The sequence below is a fragment of the Diuraphis noxia genome, unplaced genomic scaffold (genome assembly GCF_037042655.1).
Source record: "Diuraphis noxia isolate RWA-SAM2 unplaced genomic scaffold, SU_Dnox_SAM2 contig0001, whole genome shotgun sequence".
Taxonomy (NCBI): domain Eukaryota; kingdom Metazoa; phylum Arthropoda; class Insecta; order Hemiptera; family Aphididae; genus Diuraphis; species Diuraphis noxia.
Genome location: NW_028301711.1, coordinates 26,700,382 through 26,724,284, shown reverse-complemented (window position 1 = coordinate 26,724,284; position 23,903 = coordinate 26,700,382). Strand labels below are relative to the sequence as shown.

The 23,903-nt window shown below is 24.4% G+C and overlaps 2 protein-coding genes across 5 annotated transcripts; one reads left to right on the top strand and one right to left on the bottom strand.

Moving 5' to 3' along the window:
- The first annotated feature begins 667 nt into the window (after positions 1-667).
- On the top strand, positions 668-9,536 carry LOC107161792 (WD repeat-containing protein 13-like). 4 transcript variants are annotated; one of them, XM_015508349.2, is made up of 11 exons: positions 668-1,091; positions 1,580-1,635; positions 1,710-1,829; positions 2,385-2,555; positions 2,613-2,766; positions 4,114-4,280; positions 4,345-4,488; positions 4,553-4,734; positions 4,798-4,925; positions 5,002-5,211; positions 9,306-9,536. In XM_015508349.2, the coding sequence occupies exons 1-10, from the start codon at positions 1,019-1,021 to the stop codon at positions 5,202-5,204; spliced, it is 1,398 nt and encodes a 465-aa protein (XP_015363835.2). In that variant the 5' UTR covers positions 668-1,018; the 3' UTR covers positions 5,205-5,211; positions 9,306-9,536. The 4 variants fall into 4 exon arrangements, with proteins under 4 accessions (XP_015363835.2, XP_015363833.2, XP_015363836.2 ...); XM_015508347.2 differs by lacking the exon at positions 9,306-9,536 and having other exon boundaries at positions 5,002-5,313; XM_015508350.2 differs by lacking the exons at positions 1,580-1,635; positions 9,306-9,536 and having other exon boundaries at positions 669-1,091; positions 5,002-5,313.
- On the bottom strand, positions 8,092-23,145 carry PKD (serine/threonine-protein kinase D3). The gene is made up of 17 exons (XM_015508346.2): positions 22,982-23,145; positions 18,911-19,073; positions 17,626-17,764; positions 17,206-17,346; positions 16,760-16,923; positions 16,363-16,612; positions 14,592-14,740; positions 14,427-14,491; positions 14,218-14,344; positions 14,014-14,149; positions 13,773-13,955; positions 11,727-11,846; positions 11,364-11,632; positions 10,598-10,781; positions 10,334-10,516; positions 10,165-10,250; positions 8,092-9,007 (listed from the first exon to the last, which is right to left on the bottom strand). The coding sequence occupies exons 2-17, from the start codon at positions 19,034-19,036 to the stop codon at positions 8,882-8,884; spliced, it is 2,448 nt and encodes an 815-aa protein (XP_015363832.1). The 5' UTR covers positions 19,037-19,073; positions 22,982-23,145; the 3' UTR covers positions 8,092-8,881.
- Positions 23,146-23,903: the final 758 nt, after the last annotated feature.

The following is a 23,903-nucleotide window of genomic DNA, read 5'->3' as shown; positions in this document are numbered from 1 at the left end:
CCGTACCACTCCACTCTGCCAATCTAAACTTCAAACACTTATAACCCATAAACTACTAGCCCTAAATTCAATTTTTATGAATCAAAATACTTAGAAAAATATTCTGCTTTGGAATATGAAATTAAAACTCTGTTGACATTCAAAAAAGTAAAAAACTTAGAAAATTATAAGGATAAAAAATATTTAAAAATGTAATTTTTTAATAGAAACGTTGATTTTTTAACAACTTGAAACCATGTAAAAAAATATTTTGAAAAAATTAAATACTTTTTTAAATAATGAGTGTTATCTGATAAAAGAATCACTCTGTATATGGTATGAATTAATAATAGTTATAAATTATTATATTATATTCTCTGAAAATGCTATGAGTCTATGACCAAGAATTTAAACGTGTTTTTTTATTTTTTATAACAAGATAATATGAATAAATTTCATAGGGGAGGGATGGGGGGTACCCCTTCGCCCCCACCCCTCACGCAGTCGCTACCAGTGAGGGTATTTAAACGAACATTTTTAGTAATTTTTCTTCGTTCAATAGTTTATAATTTCACATGATTAGGCGCACAAAATACATCGGTTTAAACAATACAGCTGATTCCCCATCGGCTTCATATCGCTAATCGCTACTATCATTCTATGCTATCACAGAACAATCTCAACACGGACGTTGTGTAGATAATATCAGTAATCACGAGCTAAAATAATATTATAACTACTTCTGTTAAATGCTTATTAGTTCGTGGATTTTGTATGTACAATATTAATTTTATTTAGTCTGTGATTTTAAATGGCTCATGGCTATATTGTACAATTTTTGATACCTGCGTGCTAGGAAAATTAAACTGAATTAGCTTCACCACTATCTGTACTGGCTAATGAAAAACAAGAAAATAATTTTACTATTTAACCTAATCAGAATCTCAAATACATAATTGATAATTGAACAATACATGCTCTAGTGTGGTAACAATCAACTTTTATTTGAGTGATTTGTATTAAAATTTTTAACTAGAAAATGTGGCAACAACAAGCCTTTGTCTTGGATTCCAAATTTAATGCCTATAGAACTTCAAATCACCCAAATTTTAGTAAGCTTTATACTGCAATTAAATACATTGAAAAATGTAACATATATTAAGCGAAGTTCTAGCATTGAACTTTGTTTTAATGAATTACTTATACATGTGATAATATTATAGAAACAAGCTTTATTGCTCTATTACTTTTGTTCATTTCATCATTTTATTTTGAATATTAAATTTATAAAATTCCATAGCAAAATATATTAGCTATTAATATTCAAATCATAAATCACATTGGTAAATAAATGAGAACGAAAGAATCTTAAGAAAATTTTCTTATATTTGTGTGTTTATTTATGTATGATTATGAAATTATCATTATTTAGTGTACTACTAATTATTATTAGTCTATCAATAAATAATTTTTATTTAAAAATTTTTTGAACTTATAAACTGTAATACCTATTTAAATAAGTCATAATTTCTGCTTCATTACCTATAACCTATATGAAGTTGGGAATAATTAAATTCTTTAAATCCATTATTTTTTTTAGAAACACTTTACATTAGGAGAAGAAGTCAACTTCTCCGAGAAAAATCTAAACAAGATGTAGGTTATTTATCAACAGTATAGATTTTTGTAGCTACTTTTAGTAAGCATCTATTATTTATTATTTTTTAAAGGATATGATTCCGGGTATGCGAAGAAAGTATTTACGAATCAGATCAGCAATTTTACAAAACAGATATAATGTAAATTTTGATATGCAATCCAACAGTGCCTGTAGCCAAAGTACTAGTATGGTAAATATAATATTAATTATTATTATTTCTACCCAATAGGGTTCACAAAGAGATTTAATATTAAACATTTTTATTTTTATAAAACCACTAAGGCTTTTTAATCATAACAATCAACGATCTTTCAATACATTTCAAAGGTATACATAAATGTTAAATTAATAAATATTTTTGGTGGATATGCACAAACATATTTAGGTTATCAGTCCCAGTGGACAAGCCCTGGTTTCAAACTATATTATTTTATACTAAGTCATTTGGTTTTTGCCATTTGATTCAATATAATTATAAACTTATAAAGGTTATTAATGTTTTTTTTTTTTGTTTCTTAAATTAATATATAAATTACAATACCAATATAATATTTATATCACAGTGAACAAAATGTATATAATTGAAAAAAAAGGATTAAAACTTATAATTTATTTTTGTTATGGGGTCCATAAGCACGTTTCCTGTCTATAATTATCCTGTTGTTTAATAAGTATAAGGTATGCTGATATAAAGAATAAATTTAAAATGAATTGAACTATTAAACATAGCTTAAAATTTTAACAGATGAGTTTAAATAAAGATAGACAATTAGAAATTGATGTATTACCTCGAAAGTATGATTTTTTATCATCGCCTGTTCCAACCACTCATGCTCAAGCTTCCAAAGCTATTGTTGGTAACAGTACCATGGAAGAAAATTATGCATTTAATAATGTTCATCACATCTATGATCAGGTACATATCCCATTTTTCTCTATTTTTTTCTCTTTGTTATTTTCTTGTATGATGTAGCATTCAGATGCAGTAACAATGTTGAAGTTTGCTAATAACGATAAATCTAAATTATGTTGTGCGTCAAACGATGGAACTCTTAGTATTTGTGATGTTTTGACATCACCTCCGTGTGTAAAAGCTATACTAAGATGCCATACAGGCCCAGTAACAGGTATTATATTTAATATTATGCTTTTATTATACAGAAAAATAAGACAAATAGACTGAAAGTAATTATAAGAATAATCCAAATTATTTCTTTATAGGATTACTGGCAAATAAAATGGGTTTTAAATAGGGAAAATACATGATTATGAAAGAGAAAAGGTTTATAAGTTTAAAGAAACTCTTTTTTTTTGCCAAGATATTATTATTATAGACTAAGAAATAATTCAAATTCTTAAAAATGGAAAATATTTACTGAAGGATATGAATGATATGATAGTTCTCCTTCCCACATACACACTCAGTTAAAGTGATTTGATTTTCAACTTCAGTACCTCGTTCGATCAGAAAGTGAATCTAGTTGGTCTTTTTTTTTTGGGGGGGGGGGGGCTCAATATTTTTCTAAATAATCGGTATAAACAAACCAAAAATTAAGGGGAAAACTGGACATTTTACACACAACCAGTTATCAACAAAAAATATTTTTTTTATTTTGGTGTAAGTCTAAAACAAATTACCGCAGATCCTTGAAATTTTCACTGAATGTTTATATAGGCATTTTATATATTTGATAACATTTCAAATATCTTGATTTGTTTTGAGCTGTTTAATTTTAATTTTTCAACTTTTTTAATTTTTAATTTTTATAAATATCGATAAAAATTTATTTTTTGGGTAGAAAAGCTTGAAAATCTAATTCACACATTGTTACAATAGCAGTTGAAAAATATTAAAAATACATAAGCACAATTTTTTTTATAAGTATTTAAAGTTCAAATTTTGACTAAATACGTAAAAATTACAGCAAAGTTAAAATTATCTTAGATAGAAATTCATAAAAAATTTTCTTTTTAAATCTAAGACTTGAAAATTTTTAATAATCTATAATATATCCTAGACAGATAAACCATCTCCGCTCAGAATCGTTTTTCTTATACAATGATATAATATCATTGGATTCAAATTCAATTCCAAGTAACCTACTTGTAATCTACTGTACAGCAGAGCAACATCCACAACTTACTGCTTTTTTTGTCTTTAAATCATTTCTATGGAAATAAGGATTGGAGTAAGATTTTTTTTCTGAACTTAATTTATTTATTCTTTTAATCTTTCGGACTCCATAGAAATTACTTATTGATCTATATGTTATACTATCATATTATATAGTAGTAATAATGAATAGCAAATAAATTGAAGTAGGACTTATCTAGCAAGGAACTAGATTGTCTATATTAATATATATATATATATATTATATTTATATATATATATATATATATATATATTTATGACTATTTCTAACTACAAATATATTTAATATAAATCAATAAAAAAAAATAATATTTTCTAGGTTGTGATTGGTCCGCTTCAGATGAATTAATTGCTAGCTGTTCCACCGATGCAACTATTTGTTTTTGGGATGCAATTCGACATTGTTGTCTAAGATGTGTCAGTGATCCTTTTTATTCATCTGTTTTGGCCTGTTTATTTAATCCTATCAACAACAATATTCTAATTGTATGGTATTTATTTTTTATTCTTTGCTATGTATTATATAGTATAATTTAATTTATAATTGTAGACTGGCAACAAGGCTGGATTCGTGTGCATATTAAATGTTTCAACAGGTATGTATCCAAAAGGTGGAAAGCACAAAATTGGTGGTCAAATTTTATCTCTTGCAGTTAATAGTAGTGGACAAATAATATGGGTTGGAAATGACAAGGTAATAATATTCCCATAACTGTTTGACTGTGTAATTAAAAATATAATTGTTAATGTACATATAGAGTGAAATTGTATCTCTCAAGTTAAATAGCAGTGATAGTATTCTTACTAAGTGTCATCGAATTATAACATCACCAAATCGTGGTGCAATTACTTGTTTGAGCTGGAGATCATGGATTAGCCGAGAAGCCAGAGATCCAATGTTATTAGCAAATTGTGCAAATAATATATTATGTCTTTTTAAGTTTGTTATTTATAATTAATTAAAAATAAATAACCAAAAAATAATATGGTTATTGTATTTTAGAGTTTCTGAAAATGATGGAGGTTCGTTATATTTGAAAAAGAAGTTTTTAGTTCATCATGCTCACAGCAATCACTTGTTACGTTCAACATTTTGTCCTATTATGTCTTTTAGACAGGGTGCTTGTGTTGGTATGTATTCAGTTTATATTTTTATAATATCAGAAATATGTAAACAAAAATAAAATTGAATATTTTTATTTTACAGTTACAAGCAGTGAAGATTCTTGTGTTTACTTTTTAGATGTAGAAAGAGAATCTAATTATGCAGTCAACAAATTGCAAGGGCATGCTTGTTTGACATTAGGTGTTACTTTTAACTATGATGAGACTATATTAGCTACTAGTGATGTACAAGGGATAATTATTATTTGGTCTCGGCAATGTCAAAAACAACAACAACCATTATAATTACTAGGTATTGTTGTTTATATATATATATATATTATATATTACGCTAATTGTTATTTTGAATATACCATGATTAATTAATATTAATAATCACAGTTTTTCTGTAAAATGTTGTTCTTTGTTTCTTCAGTCTTCCTTTACTTATATTTCATTCTACATACTTGTATACAGCTGTCGCTTGAGTTGATACTGCTTTATAGTAAAAATACATCAATAAATAAATATTGCTAATTTAAAATAATATTTGTATTAGATTTTTTTTTAATGTATTATTAAAAAACGTTCATCAAAATATAATTATACATGGCTTTTTTTTATTATCTATATTTTTATTAGATATTATATATTTATATGTATAATTGACACTCGATTTATCGAATATACTGCATAGATTTAAATATTTGTTTGAATGTACCCAATTTATAAATATATTATTTTGTTAAGAATATTTCTATTGGGTTTTATTTCCTAGGGATTTTTTTTTATTTATAATTACAACATATTTTTATTTTATTTATGTATTTATTTATTTATTTTTTTTTTTTTGGGTGGGGGGGGGGGTTCTTTAAAAGATTTAATACAAAAGTATTTAGATGTTAAGCTTGACAAGACACCAATATTAAAGATACTAATATTCTCCAGGCATACTCAGCATGCTTAGAGATGAAAACATTATTAACATAAGTCCAAAAATTATTTTGTGATCAATAATATACTGCACATATTTTAAAACTTTAAAAGAAACATTATGTATGGAAATAATGTTATATATTTCTGATATACTTATATGCATTTATCTTTATTGTAACATGTAATGATAAGTATGTGATAGATGTGTTTATTACTAAAAATTATAATATTATAACAAGTATATTATTTTAAGTACATAAATAACATTATGACTATCATAGAAGCTGAATGAGTTATATTAAGTGACTTGATACCTAAGGCTTTTTCAAGGAGCTATTTTACTGAAATTATTATTATAAATTTATAACTTTCAGTGAAATAACTTAATAATCAAAAATAAGTAGATAGTAGGTACCCATTTAATAAGATAAACGAAGGTAGGTAGTAGTGAACTACATAGCCTATTCACTAGACAGTCGATAAAGACACGTTATAAATACAATTATTTTGTGTTATCTGGTTCACAAATCAAAGCAGGTATCAATCAAATCCAAAATTACTGTATACAAGGTAATTATCTGACCTGTTCTTTTGTATGCGTGTAAAACATGGCAAACAACTAAAGGAGATGAAAACAAATTAGCAATAATTGAAAAAAGAATATTAAGAATATTTGGGCCAAAATTAAATCATATCACACAAAAATATGAAAAAAGAAGTAATATAGAAATAGAGCAGTTATATAAAGAACGAGACATAATAGCAGTATTAAAATATAGGAGAATGGCATGGTCCGGTTATGTATGGAGGTCAAATAGTCTTATAAAAACAGTTTTAAAATGGAAACCTCAAGGGAAAAGACCACTTGGCAGACCGAAAAAAAGGTAGATAAGTATTTAGCGGAGATTGGAATACCAGATGGTGAAACAATAGCAAAGGATAGAGACAGATGGAAGCAAGTTTGTGTCGCGGTAATGGGCTTTAATGGCCTTTAAAAAAAATGAAGAAGGTGTGTAACACAGCTGCAAAACTTGACAACTGAGAAAGTTACAGTGGACACAAGAGATAAATTAGTGCTTTTGGCTGCTAAATAGTAACAGATCTAGTCCTGACTTGAAAAAAACGAACCTTAGGCATAGATAGTGGCCTAGTAAATTGTTTGTTAATTTTCCAAAAATAAATTAATAAATAATGCCAAAATAAAAACAAAAAAACTCAATATTTTGAGATTTTAATCTAAAATAGAAGAAAGCAAATAAATGTATTGATCCTAAAGTATTGAAATAATAATTGTTTGATAAAATGTATTCAATATTATTATATTTATGATTTGTCTGATGTGCCTTTGCTGATTGGTTCATTCCTCAGGATATTCGAGCTGCTACTTATTTTATAATAAAAATATCCTTAATGTTTATTATACTTTTTACTATGTAGTACATATAGATTATATATTATAACACTAAATACGAAATAATTATAAATGTATCATATCTTATCATACATTTTTAAATCATCGAATAAGATTTTAAAAATAAAAAATAAATAGTTTTTCCAAATAAGTATTTAACATAGTATTTTCACCAAATTAGTTAGGAAACAAAAATTTTAGACATCTTAAAATATTTAATTTCAATTGTCAATAAAATTTGATACTAGATTATATTTTTACAGGAAAATTGGACATTATATTTGAGTTTTAATCATACAAATGTAATATTGCAATAATATTACAATACAAGCATGAAAAAATTAACCAGTTAAAAATCTATTAATATATAAAGATAATAAATAGATACACATACCTTGAGTTTCTTTAATTTTTTTTTAATTTCTTTTTTTAATAGAAGTAAAAATCAGTATAGAAAGTATAGTTTGATTACTTAATAATCTGTAACAGTTTTTGATCTGTTTAATAAAAAAATTCACTAATTTTTAAAAATATAAAAATGTCATAAAAAAACTATATTATATATATATATTGTTCATACAGGAAGTACAGTTTCTAGTCTAGTTATTAATTATAATATTAGAGATAGTTTGTATGCTAAAAATGTTTAACTTATAGCATAACTTTAAAATTTTATCAATATTAAAAATTGATTCAATGTTGTATCAAGAATAAATGATCACTATAAAATTAAGGTTTATTGATTGTATTGTAGTTTGAGAAAAGATTAAATACATAAAATGAATTTAAATTATACCTAAGGAGCAAAATGAAAAATAACATGATAAAATTTCATAACATAAATACTTTATATGGTAAATTAAAGACTATAATATATTCATACCAATAAATATATACTATTAATATTTTACAAGATTATCAAATTTGTATTAAAATATTTGTAACTTAATTTATTGAAATACTTCATGTATATAAATACATCACTTTCAAACTAATTGAGTAGAAATCAAGCAATAATAAATTTAAATTGACATGATTAGCACTTCACAAAGTATTAGTTAAAATGTAAATTAATTTGAAAATTAGTAATTACTAATATTATAACAAATTTGGCATTATGTTAAAGCACCAACATTTTATAAAAATTATTAGCTGTCAGTTTTAAAGAGAATTATTATTAATAATAGAATAATAATTTAATGTTTAAAACAAATACATAACTAAAGCAAACTATAATTGAATAAAAAGTATAAAAAAACTTATTCATATAATACTAGTTATTATAAATATAAATAAAAGGTATGTTAATTATAACTATACCCTACATAAAGATTTGAAAAAAAATCACAATACTTTGATAATACTGAATATTAAAATTAATATTTAAGATCAGAAAAAAGCAAGAGTATCTCAACAAATATGTCAGAGATTTATTAACAGCTAACTTATGATATTAAAATATTTTTTAAAAGTTATTAAAATTATGTGAAATATCAAATAAAACAACTTTTGCATATTATTTTTAATTCTAAAGTAAAATATTAATAAGTAAAATTTAATTAATTAAACAGAAGAGTTACATTTCAAATAGAAAGAATGTTTAAATTAAATCATCTTATATTTGAATATATTACATTCATAGAAACCTTGAATGTCTTTGAAACGTTTCCCAGCGGGCATCATCAGATTCATGTGTTAAAAACCGAACACCATTTCCTGTTGATTTTTCGAGTTCTCTTAAATCACACCACGTTTGATAATCCTAAACAAATAAATAAATAAATAATAAATATGTGTATCTTATTAAAAATATGAATTTGGAAAATAGTTTATCAACCATAGTTGATAAGGTTAATATATCTATATAAGTTATAACAATTTTCGTAGAAAAATTCAATACTTAGCAATGATTACGTTTTTTTCACTTCAAAATAATTTAATAATGTTAATTGTTAGCTGTACTATGTATCTTACATTTTTATAACTTGTTTATTTACATAATTAATACATTTAAAGTCATTTTAACTTCTAATCATTATGTATTTTAATTTAAAATATAGATAATAAGAACAGACAAGAAAGTATGGGCACTTTTCTACTTCACAATAGACATGGATTATTTTTATTTTTATTTGACAGAACATAATATTTACAATCTGTATTTACAACTTATCCAATAAGTAAATGTGATGATGATTGATTGACAGGAGGGGGAAGTCACCCAGTGACGGCACCCCGAAATATATAGGTATGTTAAATTTGATAATCTGAATTCAATTATGTATTATTTTATACCAAAAAAAGTCTGAGCAGAGATAGTTCACTTGTTAAACTACATTATTAAGTATATAGTATTTATGTTGTTATCATAGTAATTTATTTTACTATAGCAATAAGAAATAGTAGAAAATAATTTAGATATTTTGAAAATTTTATTGCATACAGAAAATGTTAATTTAATTAAGGGTAGAATGTTTTAAGATTCTAGAACTAAAACAAAAATAATGTGGAATAATTTAATTTAGGAAAAATTTAAGCTTTAGATACTCATAAAATGTATTTGTTGAAGTACAACAGTTTTTAAATTCAAGTATTCTATTATAATTTGCTATTATTTATTTATTTTTTCAATATCAACATTTAATACTGAACAAATATCTCAAAATAATTTAAAATATTTTTATACATATATTTTTTTATATAATTAATCATATCATAAAATAAAATGCTAGTATAAACATTTGGTGAACATTTAAGTATCTACGGTTATTAGATTTATTACACTTAAGCTTACTATAATATTTAAAAATGGAACTATATTATTGTAAAAAATTGTCTTGGATGCATGATGGTTTACGAAAATACTTGTGAATACATTTTATTTAAGTTTACAAAAAGAAAACAATATTAAATATTTACCTGTAACCATACGTGTACTAATGATTTGTCAACAGTAAATCGTTTTCTTTGCTTTACTTGTAACAAATTGGTTATAAGATCAATAGCTGAAAAATGTATTTAGATTTTAGATATATAAATATTTCAAAAAATAAATAAATAATTTATATTATTAAGTGAATTATTATACCATCATGTGAAATTTCTTTCCACGGATTTCTTGGATACATAAAAGCAGCATTTTGTATCTGGTCATTAATATCTTCATCTTCGTTAAAAGGAAATGTTCCACTAAGGCTGACATAAACTATGACTCCAACACTCCACATATCTAAAGATCTGTTATATCCTTTATTTCGTAAAACTTCAGGTGCTGAAATCATATTATTCATACATAAATAAATAATTACACAAAGTTACAAGTTAAAACTTATACTTTAGTATTTATACTAACCAAGATAAGCGGGGGTTCCAACTACTGACCGGCGAAATGATTTTTCACCAATTATTCGAGCGAATCCAAAATCACATAACTTTACTTGTGGAAAATCAGAATTTGAACTAAGTAGTACATTTTCCGGTTTTAAATCACAGTGAACTATGTTTTTACTATGTAAATGCTTAAGCGCTATTAATATCTAAGGTAAAAAATCGAATCAATCTCTAATTATTTTTACAACTTTGTTGTGCAAGAATTATTTTTGAAAAGTATTTGAAAATTTGGTATATATTTTCAAAAAGTTTATTTTTTGTATATTATTACATTTATTATGTATAATTACATATTATGTATAGAACAGGGGTGGCCACTAACCTTAATTTTGGGAGCCGAAAAATTTATGAAACTATTTTGAAATGAGACACATTTTAGGTATGTTTATAAAATGAAGACAAATTTTTAATTTTATAACAAATAATGGAAAATTTATTTTTACATTACACAGAGCATTATTGTTCAGGTATAAATTAAGAAATGAGATTAACTTGTAAGAAGTGCTTTTTATATTATATGAATTAATTTTACTCTAAGCTTGGTGTCAAAAGCCACACGAGACTTACTCAAGAGCCTCATTATGGCCATCTCTCATATATAATGTTACAATTTCAAAGATAACATGATTTATTTTTTTTAGTCATAGTTTTTTTAAGTATCTGTTTTATACATACAGTCACTATATAAATCATAATAAAAAATGTATTTATATAATAATGTTACTCACTTGGGTAATCAAAAATTTGGTAATACGTTCTGATAACCGTCTACGTTCACTGGATAATATCATTTCCAACATATCACCTCTCAATTTTTCCATGACTACAAAAATACGTTCTGTTGTCTCAAACATACAATCAAGATTCACCACACCAGGATGTTCTAATTTTCCAAGAATGGCTACTTCATTTTTTAAAGCAGCTTCTTGTTTAGTAGGAAATCTTAATTTATCTATTACTTTAATAGCAACAGTTTTACCTGATTTTCTATGTTTACCTGTAATAATTCAATAGAATACACCAAACATATTTAAATTAACTTAAACAAATAAGTTAATTTTTGTTAGAAATTGTTTAATTCTAGTACATACCTCCATAAACAATACCGAATTGACCAGAACCTAGCACTTCGTCAGGGAATATTTGATACAGTTGACTCATATCTGTGACATTTTGTTGTTGCTCATTTGACTCATTAACTGAACGTGACACTATAATAATATATACATAATATTAAAAATTTTTTAATTATTTGGCTAATCTCACACATGTGTATTTAAAGATTGTAATTTTAGAACATATTAATAAAAATTAACTAAGTTTAATTATTATAAATATATTTGACTTATTATCTAATAACTATCCATTAGCAAATGTACTAATATTATGTTTGTGTGTGTGTTATATTTTGATAATAATTGTAAATATTTAATTTAAATCAACCTAAATACAGGTTATATTTAAATTTACAATGAAAACCTGTAAAAATAAATATTGTCATTATTCAGACAAATATAACTTACAAGTCCAAAATATATATTTTCATCAAGCAGCACAGTAAATTTTTTGGATGTTGTGTTCTATTTGAAATATTATATAAATTTTTGCTAGAAAAAAATGATAATACACTTTAGTTTATGTTTAATTAAATAAGATATTTTCAGATATCTATAATTTATAATTGTATGCAAACGATTCAATTTAAGAATACATAATTATGATATTATGAAAAATCTTTTTTTTTTACAAAAATAAGCCCTCATAAAAATATTAGGTATACAAAATATTTTATTAAGAAGAAAATGAAGGGCATGTAAGTGTTTATCTTAATAAAAGTAAAAAAAACTTTATTAAAGTAATATTATATAGCTGAATTATTGTGCTATAAAAACTATAAAACATGCTTTTTGACAAACATATTAATTACAATTTAAGTATTATATACATAACAATTATAGAAATATTATAAAATATATAAAAAAACAGCAATTAAAAATTATAAATTTTTTATTCAAACAATTAAATAATTAAGTTATGTTATTTTGAATAAGGCAGTATAGTAATTAGTGGTGAGTAGTTACAAGGTTATAAGTTTATAACCCTTTCCAAATAGAAATTTTTTTGACATTTAAATAAAACCAATTAAATTAATTATTTAGATAGCTATTGAATAATTGTATCATATTTGACAACACAAAAACTGGCACCATGCAGTTTAAGAACCCATGCAACACAGACAATTAGGTAACATAATTTTATACTACACTTTTCCATCTTCAATTTTTAAGATATCAACTAATAGTCGAATACACAATTTTTATTTTTTATTTTTTTAAATCTCATTTATGAGATTCATCAGTAAAATTAGAGTTAGTTCACGTGTTTTTAAATCTCTAAGATATATATAATAAGTGATTATTAACAATATTTATAAATCTATGGAGTAGTTAAAACCTATTCAATTATGTTAAAATAATTATTACAGAAAATATTAATAGAGTTGTTCTAAACCCTTTATGGCTTTTTAACCACTCTATTTTGAATATTAAATATTTATGGAATATATATATATTATAGTTTATAAGTAGTAATTGGTATTAACTATCTTTTTATTTGAAAATAGTTATCATTATACAGTTGATATTATGATACTCACATTTAAGCACATTCATGCATTTGTGTATAAATACAGTATATACCAATAGCATTATAATATAGTATTAAAACTTAGTATTGTTAAAAATTAAAATAAGACATGTTTAAAGTAAATTAATTGTTGCAAAAATGCAAAATAATACATAGTTAATTTCATTGTTTTAATATATACATGTGCAGCTTATGTTATTATTTTTTTATTATTTCTATAACATGTAACACAAAACACACAAACATAATGATATGAGAACACAAATTAAGTAGTGTTATGAACAAATGATACTTCCAGGGTATTTACTAAACTATAAACAAGTTAAGACATTGCACATTGGTGGTACAATGAAAGGAATAAAAAAATATTTTTTAAATTAATTTGACAACTCTAAGAATTATTGTTAATTAGGGAGACAAAGTGTTGCGTTTCAGCAAAAAGATGGCAAATAGCTTAGTAAGCAGCCCGGGAAAATTATAAAACTACTAACTTGTAGGATTGGATGGCACAGGCATTAGGGCTTGTTGAATTATACTCTCCCAGTCTTTTTCTCCCTTGGTCCAAGAACTATTGGAATTATCTTCCGCATTTATCCCAATAGATAAGTTTTGTTCTTCACCACCAACATAATATTCAAGGTTAGTAGTCTTAAGTTCAAAACAATGAATTGGACCTGAAACAATTATTTTCATTAAAAATATAATAATTTATTGTATTAGTTAGAATATTACCAGGAGCTCGAGGAACCGTAGCACTTTCAATGTAAAGTATTTCTGACAAAGGAATCTCTTTGTAATACTTTGATGTTTTGTCATTAACAAATAGTGTAATAGCTTTTGAGTCCAATCTCCAGTAATGACTTTTTCTCTTTGGAAAAAAGATTTGTACTTAACATGTTATATAAATGTTAACTATAATAATTAGGAAACACTTACTTGTTTGTCTTTGTTAGTAAAATGAACCAACCAACCCTCTTTGATGACTTTTGAACCACATCGTCTCTTAGTATGTTTGATAGATTGAACAATTCGCATCAATGGGATGTTATTACTGGATGTAGAACTAATAAACAAATGGTTCATTAATAAAATAAATATTAATTTATCATTATAGATTAGTAAGAAAAATAAGACTAATACTTTACCCAACATAATTTAAATCATCTTGAGGAGTATGATTTATATTATCTGTAAAATGACCTATTGTCTCCTAAGAAAATAATAATTTATATTAAATAAATATATTTATGTATATTATATATTAATTAATTTCAAAAAAAATCAATGTAAGTAATAATTTATATTGTTACCAGATTACAAGAACTTTGTCCATTCTGAGAATTTGGTACCAGTGATGGATCAACATAAGGAGGTGATGGTGTATTATTCTCACCATCACTATCATCTTCACCTTTACTTCCAGACCCTTCGTGCTCAGATTCACTGCCTACACCACTTTCTAAATAGGTTATGTTATTATTAAGAAGATAAAAATACATTGACAATTGTATACACGCTATTATAAATATAATTAGAATCATAAAATATGAATTACAAAACTATTAAATCTTCAACAGTTTAATAAAATACATATATTTTTTAATATTTTTTAATTTATTTTTATTTTTTAAATATTTTTTTCTATTCCAATTAGTTTTACTAATTCTATCAAATTAGAAGTATACTATAATGTTTTACATTAAGATAAATTAAAAAGGTATTAGGGATATCATGATAGTAATATTTAGTAGTGTCATGTAATTTAGTAATATTCTTATAATATTGATAATTTTATCTGTCTTAATTGTTTTTTCATATATTTATATAAATATATATATTAATTATTTTTACTTATAAATAATTATAAGTCAATTTAAACCTAACATTTTTTTAATGAATTAATTAAATTGATAACAGTATGTATCATAAATGTATATTCTATGAGTTTATACAAGGTTACAATATTTTTAAAAACTGTGATACAAAAATTAAATATATCTACAAAACAATTCTCTTTACATAATAAAATTTTGAAGAAGTGATACCTAATAGTTATATAGGTTGTACAGTTAATTGAACAATATTGAATCATGCTATCATATAAATTCACATTATTTTCAAATTATTGCAGTATTAATTTTTGCTTAAGACAATAAATGTATTACATTAAAACAACATATTTATAAAACTAGCTTAATAAAATCAATACAAGATAAATATAAAAATTATTGAATAATATAAAAATAAATCATTCAAACAATGTTTATAATTTAAAATGTGAACAGCCTTGCATTAAAAATCTAATAAGGGTTATGAACTTAAATACAGAAAATAATAAAACTGTTTTTATGATTTCACAATAATTTGCTGAATTTAAATACCTAAATATTTTGCGTTTTATTTTAAATTTGAAAAATAGTCAGTTAACTATAGTATATTGTACTTATTATTGTATATCAAATTGAATGGGTATTTCAGTAATCAAAAATATGTACTGCCATACTAGTAGATACTTTGTAATAGGAGTAGCAGAATACTTCTGAAGTTCAAAATATTGTTCTATGTAACAGTTTATCCAAGAAAATATTTGATTATAAAATATAATATTAAAGTAAAACTTATTTAATGAATCTCGCAAGAGATTTTGGTTGTTTTTCAACTTTCACTTGAAAACGAATATACTCTTGTGTTACAATTATTTAATTTTTTTGTTTTAAAGCCGGACTATTAATTGTAAATATAATCTAAACATGCATTCTGATTAAGATTTTTTAGAAATGTTAAGCCTTAAATGAAATTTTAAGCATATCATATTATAGTATGCATTTATAGGCTGGAGTTGCACAAGTATTTTATTGACGCATAGTACATAATGTCTATTAATGAATTTTCCTATTACTAATAGTCAAAGGTCACACATTTGACATCTGACAGATTTACAGTCTGTTCAATGCTACCTATGCCCGATAAATATAGTATGTTACTTTAAATGTCCAATGACATGTGTCCCTCATGAAAACCCAGCCATAAATAATTAAGTAGATTACAAATTACATATAAAAATTAATGGTTGCTACTAACCGTTTAAATCAATTGGGTAATCACTAATGCAATCTTTTGGCACATCTTCCATACACTTTTTATGTACATTATAATGACAATCTTTGCACTGTACTCCTTGTTTATAAATTCCTTTAAGCAATTTTTTACAATGTTGACATATTGTAGGTCTAGTATATGAATGTATAACAAATGTGTGTGGTATTTTGACAGGTGATGGTGATCGGCTTTTGCTCTTCACGGGTACATTTAATAAATTTCCACTAATTCCCTAAGAATAAAAATATAATGAGCAAAGATTAATACAAATTTTAATACAAAATAATTTAAAAAAAAATAAAAACCGTATAAAATAAAGTAATTTTAATTTAATATTAGTATAGTGATATTTAAACAGTAATTATATAGTTGAACATACTGATTCATCTGATACTGCAGATACCAATGAAACATTTGATGGACTACGATTTGAAACATTCAAATTAGAAGTACTTGATTTATGTCTATTTTTATGTCTGCTTCCACCTCCACAATCATTGAGCAGTTTAACAACACATCTTTTATGGTAATTTAAGTTGCAACCTAATAACAGTAGTAATAATTAATATCAAAATATATGTGTGTGTATGATTACAAGTATCCTTTAATAGTAGATATTTTTAAGATCTTTATCAAAAATACACATTTACAACAGAGATTAGAACCTCTGTATAGTAGAAACCTTGTATAATAAATTGATAAACACGGACACTTTATGTGTAAAATATAATGCAACAACCTTATAAATCATAATTTTTTTTTTTTTTTTGCTTAATTGGTAGACTTTAGATTCTATACATGAAATTAGTTAAGTATATTAATTACCTGAACATTTTAAACCTTGACGTACGATCCCAAATAACATTTGACCACAATAATCACAAAATGTTGGAGTTTTGTATGAATGTACTGCTAAAGAATGTGGCTTAATAACTGAGCTCTCATATTCTTCAGATAATGATTGACCTAAGAATAATTTAAATTGACATAAAAAGTACAGAATTACTTAACTATACTAATGCATAATTTGTTGATTACCATATAAACATATATATATACTCAATCTCAAAAGATCATAATTTATTTTTACACATTGTGAATGATGCAATTGTAAAGTAAAGAACCACCTGATTACCATAACACCGAGTAATTAGTTGAAAAAGTGCAGCACTGAAGAAAATCAGTTGGTAGACTGATTATTTTCTATTGAGATAGAGTATAGAACTATATAAAATTTATAATTACCTGACAAAATTATTTCAATTATAGTTTCATCACTAATGTCAATAACATTATTTACAGGCACCAGAATTTGGTCACATGAATAATTATGTTGGAAAAGTAAAATTCTCTCAGCTAATCGAGTAAGACCATGATCAGGACACTAAAATTAATAACAAATCACAAAATTTTAATATAATAGCTTTATTATATAATATTATAAATAATTATTAGGATGAATTTAAATTCTATCTTAATTTTTGATACTTTACACAAAGTGAGATAGGAATTGAGTAAACCATACTATACTCCGTACCAAATAAGAGCGCACCGGGCGGCCACAGGCAAAACCGGTTTTGTTACGTAAATTTGGAGCGCTCTTATTTGGTACAAGGTATAGGTTGATTAAATTATCAAATTTTATAAACAGTTTTAGATGCTTGATTTGATTTGTAATACTACCAAGATTTTGGAAAAGTTGTGCTTACTTCAATTTCTTTATAATTTTTAGCCAAGTTCAAAAAAAATACATTTAAATTTTAAAAATTATTTTACCTTAAGAACAATCTGTGGTAAAATTCTAATAGTTAATATAATACAATTTGAATTTCCATTAAAACTTCAATTTTTAATTAAAAACAAAAAATGTCATAATTATAAAAGTAACAAGCAAAAACATATAGGAATCTACAATTCATATTAATTCAATAAAATTTAAAAATTGAAGTAACTAATAACATTTCTCTAAAGATTTCATAAAATCAAGAAAATGAATAAAAATTAAGAAGTTTATTTGTAATTAATATTAGAAATTTTAAATATAAAAAGTAAATATTTCAATATTAAATCCATCATTAAAAATATAGTTTACTTTTTGATTAATTAGATTAATTATAGATTATAATATATATTTCCAATAAAATTAAAAAAATGTAGTTAATAATTCAGGTAGCTATGCACTTGATTATTAATAAAAATAACATTGCAAATGTATTGGGTGTTTGTTATTTATTAATACAAATAAATAATAAACATAATTCTATTTATATTAGTCATTTGTGAAACTACCTATCTGAGATTTAGGTAATAGGTTCTAGAATAATTCTATAAATGAGTAATAAAGAAATATTTAGAGGGAGAGGAGAAAAAAATTAAGAATTTATTATGGATGGCTAACTTCTAATAATTTCAAATATTCTAACGTATAATGTAAATATTATTTATGCAGTGAAATATAAAATTATCTAACAAAATAAAGTAATGCAATAAATATTTATTTATTATTTAAATAAACATTGTTACTACTTACTTTTATGTTTACAAAATCACATGCTGCTTCTTTTAAAGTTCTTAGAGTAAAAGAAGATGCATTTAATGTTACTGAGTCACGGATCAATCCAAGTTGCAAAATAAATGTTACATCTTTTTCATCCATGTCACTGAGTGTTTATTAAATTGTTCATACATTAAAACTGAAATAAATTAATAAATGTATCAGATATTAAATAAATTATTTTTAAGAATATTAATTTAATCTATTCAAACTTCTGATAAATAATCTTTAAATATAATTATTAGATTCAATAATAACATCCAATTTAAACATAAACTAAGACATAAATAGCTGAATTTCACTGTTATGACAACAATGGCAGGCATATTCCAGGCATATTCCAGGCAGTGCCAACAACGCACAGCATTGCAGCAGACGTAGGAGTAGTGGGGGTTGTAAAGATGTGTGAATGCACACAGCAAGCAATGCGCATCACTATGTAACAATACGGCAAACTTTATATTTCCAGTAACTATTTAAATAGGTAATTCATTTTTTGCACTTTTCTCATTAGATGGCTCATCTACACACCAAATACTTGCGTTTAAAAATCAAACATCGGCCCGGTAGAACTTCAGATATAACTGTCATAAGAAATCGCCACACATTTTAATAATATAATTAATAATATAATAGATAATAGATAATAGAAGTAAAAAAATTACATGAAAATCATATTAACTTTACACCTATTTTCAATTAGTTTTGACTTTTCATCTTAAATAATACTATGTAAGTACAGTAAACATACAATTTAAGAAGCACTTACTTAAAATAATTTTATTACCTGATTTCCTGATATGGTAGTATAACATGTTATATTATATTATATTATATTAGCCACACTTGTTGTATTGAGTATAATTTATTGTTAGTTACCTGCTTGTTATTAATTATTCACTTATTGATAAAATATATAACAATAAAAATAAATCTCTTAAAAAGTATATGTTTTAGATTTTTATTATTGCCAATTAAAAATAAATTAAAAAATAATAATTTATAAGACTGTAAAAAACAAAACTTATTATGATTTAATTTATTATTTTAAACTTTAAATAACAAAACAATTTTATTTATAGCTTTTAATTTACATAATTATTGTAATTAAAACTGATTGTTAAATTATAAATATTAACAAACCTTACTATTTAGGAAGTGCTTAAGTAGTTTTGGCTAGGTACAAAAATTATTGAACCATTAAATACCAAATTTTAAAATCTCAAAATAATACAACTAAAAATGTATTAAACTTTCTATTAATTTAAATTAAACTCATAGCTACTAATATCTAAGCTAGAATTTAAAATTTAATGATTCCAAAACTAATTAGTACTAAATATTAGTATAATTTCATGAACGAATACCAGATACATTAAAAGATAACAAATACAGAAGAAATTGATTAAGACTTACATGACATCAGGACAATTTAGTATGTTAAGCAGTAGGATGTATATTGTATAAGTTATAATACAAATCAGTTTTGAAAATATATTAAAAATTTACATTTTTGGTTACTTAAAAATTAATTATTTTAATTGAAAATTATACGTTTATGTATCATAATGAAAATGAATATTAGATGATGAATAATAATAAATACACATAATGATCAACATTATATAATTTATATATCTGCATATACTATATATTATATAAAAGAACATATTTTGACTGACTGAATCATCATTGCCAGCTTAGTTCAAACTGCTAAGTGAGTATGAAATTTGTTAATTAATTTTTTATATAATGTTAAGACAAACATTATAAATGGTTGCCATTGATTGCTTGGGTAGATGGGGTAAAAGCATTCATCACGGTTCATGACTAAAATTTGCCCACAAAGAGAGTAATGTGAGTCAAATTTAATTTGTACCTAGCCAGGACTGTTGAAGCTATGATAATGAAATTTGATCAGTAGTTTTTTTTTTATGATGTAGAGATCCACAAAAAAAAGATTTTTCCAAATTATAAAGAATGTAAAAATGAAAATGTCATTTCTTGGTCAGATTTTTTGGAAAGGGGTAAAAATTTTAGCTTCAAAAAGTAGTGCTAGAAATGTTACGTATAAAATGGTATTGCTATGAATAAAATAAATCAATTTAAATATTGTTGAGTTTTTATTTCACCATAACTTAATTATTTTACAAAAAAATTATATGAACCAGAAACAACTATTTTTAATAAATCAAGGTAATCAAATAAATATTATTATTATTATTATTATTATTACATTAATAATGCTAATGGTCTATTTATATTCATCAGTAATATAAAAACTGATAAAAAAAAAAGTTATTACACAAAAAAACTGCACACTGGCAAATCCAGGTTATTCGGCTAGTGTATAATTATAATGATAAATTGATATAATTTTAATGATTTTTTTATTCAAATTCATTTTTGACCAACTGCAAACCTAAACTTAATAGATTGTGAAGAGATTGTATCAACTACAGAATTGTAATTAATATTATATACACAAAAAATTTAAGTAATCAGATAACTGATCGATTTTAGACATGATCACAAAACAATCATAATTATATTCTTATATCATAATAATACAGTTGTTAAATAAGTTTTTTTATCCATACATAATCTCTATTACTGTATACTTTCTGATTAAAATAGTAGAAAACGATTCTGGACTAACATATTTTAGTAGCTTTATGAATGCCAATGCCATTATAACTGGTTTCATCTGTAATAATAAGCTCCATAACTTAAAAATAATTACCCCAATAGTCAAAGATAGAAATAAACACAATAAAAGTTGCAATAACTCGAATTTTGATCACTCAAAAATTTGACAAGTTAGTTATTATTTTATTCTTCTCAAGAATGGGTTAAATTTAATTTTATTTAGGTATTTTGAAGCAATTTCTTATCTCCTTTTAACTTTAATTTAGAGAAACTTGACTGTATGTAATAATATTAAAAATTCAAACCATAGGCTTCAAATTCAAATAAATCTCTTTAATGTCATATAAATAAAATTTTGTCATCATACTAACTGATTATTGTAAAAATAGATTGTAAATATATTCTTCTAAAAAAAAAAGGCTTCAAATGTATACTATAATACAAGTTTTTAAAATATCCTTTTTTTAGATTTTAATATTACACAGATATTTAAAATTTTCAGTACAATTTTAATAATATCAGATATTAACACAACCGGATTATAATATATTATATTATTAGGTAGTCTTGGCCCTTTAAGAAATATTTATTTTTCAATCGGCCCATCATTTGCTATAGTACCAACATTGCACGCATTTTAATATCAATAGAATAATAATGACCTTATCATGTTTTTTTACTGTATTAAATAGCTTTCATTAAAATTGTAACGTGGGCATTGCAGCAAATTTCTCATACCAGTCCAAAATGTTAGAGGCCCTTCGAGATTTTCTCGAATGCTTGACTGGCCTATCCGGATCTGGATGCTATGAGAGATCTTATAACAATAATCCTAAAATACTTATCAACTACCTATCATAAAATTAAATGTAAAGATAACTGTTTACTTAAATAAATAATAGAAATAAAATAATTATTAATACAATAGGTAGAAATTAGAAATGCCTTTCTTTTAGATTCATTCTGAAATATTGTGTTTTTAATTATTAATTCATAGAGGCAGTATTTGACCTAGTGATTAATATTTATTTGAAAAATAAAATATTAAATGTAATTTAATAGGTAAGCACATTAATTTACTGTCAGAAAAATGATGAATAGATCATACTGAAATAAAACAAAAATTAACATTCTAAATCCATTATTATTTTAGGAGTAGTCATATTTCTTAAAAGTTACATTTTAATAAGACATATCTAAGTATATATAATGATCAACAACTAGTTTTATAACTTCAGTTGCATAATTATAACTAACTGCCCTCACTACCTTGCACATTTTAAGTTAATAATATCAACAAAGATAAGTATTTATGGAAGTATCTATTTTTGATTTGACTAAATTTCAAAAACTAAAAAGAAAATATGAATATAATTCTGCTCTTTACAGTCAACGTACCTGGATAACAACAATCTTAATGTACAATCTCAAAATGATTATTCACGAACACAATAATTACAACGTAAAATGTATTTCACTAGCTTCGCCATATTTCTTACAGAATAACAGAGGTAGGTACTCCATTAAGGACAACTTTCACCTAAGTATGAATCAATTTCAACCCAAACAATTGATAAAGACAAGTATCGTCTTATCACTTGGTATTTTTATCTTCTATATATTATTCTATAATATATTGTACAGTGTACACAATAATTATAATATAGGGAGAGATGACGTCGTCCCGGGACGGCCGTCTACTCGAATTTATTCCGGATCGTTTTAATCTGCCGTTTGTCTATACAAAACGATAGAAAAATGCATATTAGGCTATTTTTTTATTTAGGACTAATTTTTGCGGTTCTAGGTAGCTCGATGCAACCGGATAAAAATTGAGTATAATCGAAGATGGGGACGCAGCAAACTATCGATATCGAAATAATATCGCGTCGATTATATTTTTGTCCTGCAATGATTTTCAGGTCATAATTTAAACATTTTACTAATATTAGAAGTAGATATTATTGAACGATTCAACAATAATTCAGAGTGGTGGTTACCGTGGACCACCATCCAAACACAACACGTAACAGTACCACTTTTCGATTTAAATCCAACATTTCTATACGAATCCGAATTCATATTTGTCGGTCCGTAACGGCGGCTCAGGTGTAGTTATATGTTTAAATATATTATTATGTTTATCTGTGGACACCGGTAATATAATTTATTCATCGATTTATCGTAAAAGTTTGTGCGTCCGACAATAATTATTGTTGTAGAACAGAAGCGCCGCGTATGGTTATTGAGAAAATGTTGAGAAATTTGTGATTATATAACATGCAGGTGGATAAAATATAATGATGGTCTAGCTATATGA

What these genes read in the sequence shown, in the direction of transcription:
- LOC107161792 (XM_015508349.2), top strand. Translation starts at nt 1,019, where the DNA reads ATGTGGCAACAACAAGCCTTTGTCTTGGATTCCAAATTTAATGCCTAT. An exon ending in TCAACAACAATATTCTAATT is followed by an intron (nt 4,281 to 4,344) that starts GTATGGTATTTA and finishes TTATAATTGTAG; the next exon opens with ACTGGCAACAAGGCTGGATT. An exon ending in TATGGGTTGGAAATGACAAG is followed by an intron (nt 4,489 to 4,552) that starts GTAATAATATTC and finishes ATGTACATATAG; the next exon opens with AGTGAAATTGTATCTCTCAA.
- PKD (XM_015508346.2), bottom strand. Translation starts at nt 19,036, where the DNA reads ATGGATGAAAAAGATGTAACATTTATTTTGCAACTTGGATTGATCCGT. An exon ending in CTGCAGTATCAGATGAATCA is followed by an intron (nt 16,613 to 16,759) that starts GTATGTTCAACT and finishes TTTTATTCTTAG; the next exon opens with GGAATTAGTGGAAATTTATT. An exon ending in TGTGCCATCCAATCCTACAA is followed by an intron (nt 11,847 to 13,772) that starts GTTAGTAGTTTT and finishes ATATTATTATAG; the next exon opens with TGTCACGTTCAGTTAATGAG.